General features: G+C 43.2%; 1 protein-coding gene across 1 annotated transcript in view; it reads left to right on the top strand.

Annotated features, from left to right (window-relative positions):
• Nucleotides 1-2,396, top strand: part of LOC139742205 (protocadherin Fat 1-like) — a 151,661-nt gene extending 149,265 nt beyond the window's left edge. The window contains exon 32 of the mRNA XM_071652817.1: nt 1,465-2,396. Within this exon, the coding sequence (XP_071508918.1) occupies nt 1,465-2,093 (629 nt within the window). The 3' untranslated portion in view covers nt 2,094-2,396. The remainder of the gene's footprint in view (nt 1-1,464) is intronic.
• Nucleotides 2,397-3,001: the final 605 nt, after the last annotated feature.

The raw sequence follows: 3,001 nt of genomic DNA, 5'->3' as shown, positions 1-3,001 counted from the left end.
ACACCAATGGAGTGATTTGTATCCATTTATTATGAATACCTAATGACAGCATGAGATGTCTCCTTCTGCTGACTCTTATTCCCGTGAAGTAACATTTGACTCGCCAAGTTCTAATAAAACAACATTTGGGATAAGAGTAGCACTGTTAACATCCCCTCCCCCTCCCCCCAGCACACACAAGCACTGTAAACTTGATCCTCCCTTCTTTCTTAATCTTAGTGTGAGTGTTTAATTCAGATAACTGTCTTTGAATTTCTAGGCTTGCCAGCTAAGACTTTTTAAAACAAATTTATGTGGATTACCAAAATATCATGATGGGTACCCTTCTTCACCCCTGGCCCTGCCCCTGCCCCATCCACAAGAAACATGTGGGATTTGGAGTGTCTAGGCTTCCAGTAACTCTACAGATAATGTTCATCTGTGTTACCAAAGTTGATGAGGTAGTTCGGTTTTAGTGAAGGAAACATGATGACGCACATCCCTTATATTTTTCCGCACTGAGTAATGTGTATGTCCTTCAAATTTCGCAGGGTCATGTCACGAAGTGTGGCAGAGCTATTAAAGAAAAGACAAAGTAAGATACAATGAAACAGAGAAGAGAATTGTGACTGTTGCCCGTGCATATACTTTTTTGTTGGTTTGTTTCCCGTTCTTGATATGAGAAGTGACCATTTGCATGAAGCTTGCATTGCATCTACACTGTAAATGTTTTACTACTAATCCTGCCCTGTTTTTCTGTACATGGGCTGTGCCAGTGTCAAGTTCTCATTGTTCAACCCGACACTTTGTCCACATTGTTTGTGACGGTCAGATGCTGACGACCAGCTTTGACCGGCTTATGTCTGCCCGAGCAATGTTCTCTCTGTTATTAGTTTGCCAATGTTGAACCATTCTAGAGCATGTTCGCTAAAATGAATATCTTTTTTTTTTTTCATGTTCGTGTTTGATTGCCCTTTTTTTTTTTTTTTTTTTTTTGCAGATGCATTTTTGTCAGTATGTTTTTGCATGTCCAAAGTTCACAATGCATCTCTCATGGACTTGCTCTAATTGCATACAGAAAATGTGTGCAATGGCAAATGACAGTAGAAGACTTGACAGCATAAACCCATGCACCTCAAATACATATATATGCTCTCAGATATTTCAAGCAAGCCACATATAAGGGAGAAAATACATATATGCAGGAAGTAAGATTCAAGTTTTCAAATATCACTCAAACAAGTTTAAGTCTTGTAAAGGAATTCTCATACATGTCAGTTTTACGGCATAAATTCCCCATTTCATTATGTGTGTCTCATCAAACAGCACTCAACTTTGTAGTGTTACTGGTAGACAAGGCGGCTCGTATATTATTGCATTGATCTGCATGGGCTTAAATGCTATGATACTTTTTGTTGTGATTGGGAAGATGTCTTAACCCGCTGACTCTCACAAAGTTTTGGCCCCCTATGCTTTGCCCTGCAGGATACAACTGGGACTGTAGCGATTGGATGCAGCTCCAAGATGGCTTCCAAAGCATCCCTGAGAGACCCCCTAGACACCCACGAGACAGCCCCACCAACATCTCCACAAACACCTCCAACGTGGACAACGACGACGAGGACGACTATGAGACAGAAGACGATGACGAGTATGTGGGCGGCGACGATACGGACTACCCGCCCGAGAACGAGGACATGCCGTGCGCAAGGGCCACCCGTGAGTTCCGCCAGCAGCTGGCCAACTACCCGCCGCCAGTGGAGGACTACGAGAGTCTGCCACTAGAGGCGTACCAGATCAACGCCAGTCACTACTTGCCAGCACACAGCATTAGCACCTCCGAGATCCCGCCCGACTACGACAACGGCTCCCCGGACCAGTCGTCCATGTCGTGTGCGGCGCCACCACGCCATCTGCCGCTCCGGCCGGCCAACTTCCAGCGGCCGATCAGCGATATCTCGCAAGACGCCCTCTCCATGTCCATGTACACTTCAACCAACGCCTCCTGCTCCGACGTGTCGGGCATGTGCGAACCGGACAGTGAGATAAACCTTAGCGAGTATGGGGAGATTGAGGAATGTTTGACAAACTTGCAGACAAGCACGGACGTATAGTCGCACCCCCCATTCCAATCCTCTCTCCGATGCGTACGGTAGCTTTATGTCTAAGTCTCCCTCAATCATACTGTTGATGCCGGACCACAGAATTAAGTAAACTAAGCTGATTACTCGTGACGTCTCAATATGTTTCTACGCTGAGAAGGCAGGCGTTCTAAAGACCAATATGCAGATGTCGATCCATGCAGAAAGAAGTTGCATCCAGTGTGAAAAGTGTGTGGATCGCTCGCTTCGTTGTCATGTACATTTCTGGATTCTTCGAATTGGACTTCTGCACAAATCGAGAGCAGCAGGGCTTGCAAGGGGGGGGGGGGGGGGGGGGGTCATGTCTTTTGTGTGAAATGTACTGTGCTCTGTACGAAAGCATGTCTGTGGAGCAGCACTCTACTGTAGTAAGGCTGGGTTCCCTTGTAAAATGTGAGATTACCAACTGCTTCGAGTCTGCATCTGGTATCTCACATTTGTGTATGCATATATATATTTATATACATGAATAGATAAATATATATATATATATATTGTTTCTCATTGCTTGTTATGTACTATTGATGATATGTGTATGCTAGTTAAAACTCATAAGATGCTATGCCATGTTGTGGAATCGTATCATTTCAGTGGAAAGAAGAAAAAAAAAAGGCTGTATAAATTTCTGTGCTTGATATCTATTCTTGATATATGAGAGGTATTTTTAAACTATCAAAACTGTTATTGAGAGAAGTACATGTTTTTCAGTCTGTTCTAGTGTACAGCAAAGGAAGTATTACTTGAAAAAAAAAAGTAGCATCTAGTTTGTAAGATTTGTGATTACTGGTAGGGAAAATATTTGAAAAACAAAAAAGTCATTGATATTGATAGGGTGCAGTTTGAAAGTGTTTGTATCAATTAGGATTGTGATGACATTCACA

This window comes from Diadema antillarum, unplaced genomic scaffold (assembly GCF_040938485.1).
Source record: "Diadema antillarum isolate AM-2024a unplaced genomic scaffold, OU_Dant_1.0 scf00000003, whole genome shotgun sequence".
In the NCBI taxonomy this organism is placed as follows: Eukaryota; Metazoa; Echinodermata; class Echinoidea; order Diadematoida; family Diadematidae; genus Diadema; species Diadema antillarum.
The sequence above is the reverse complement of the archived record's forward strand: the minus strand, read 5'-3'. Positions and strand labels throughout refer to the sequence as shown.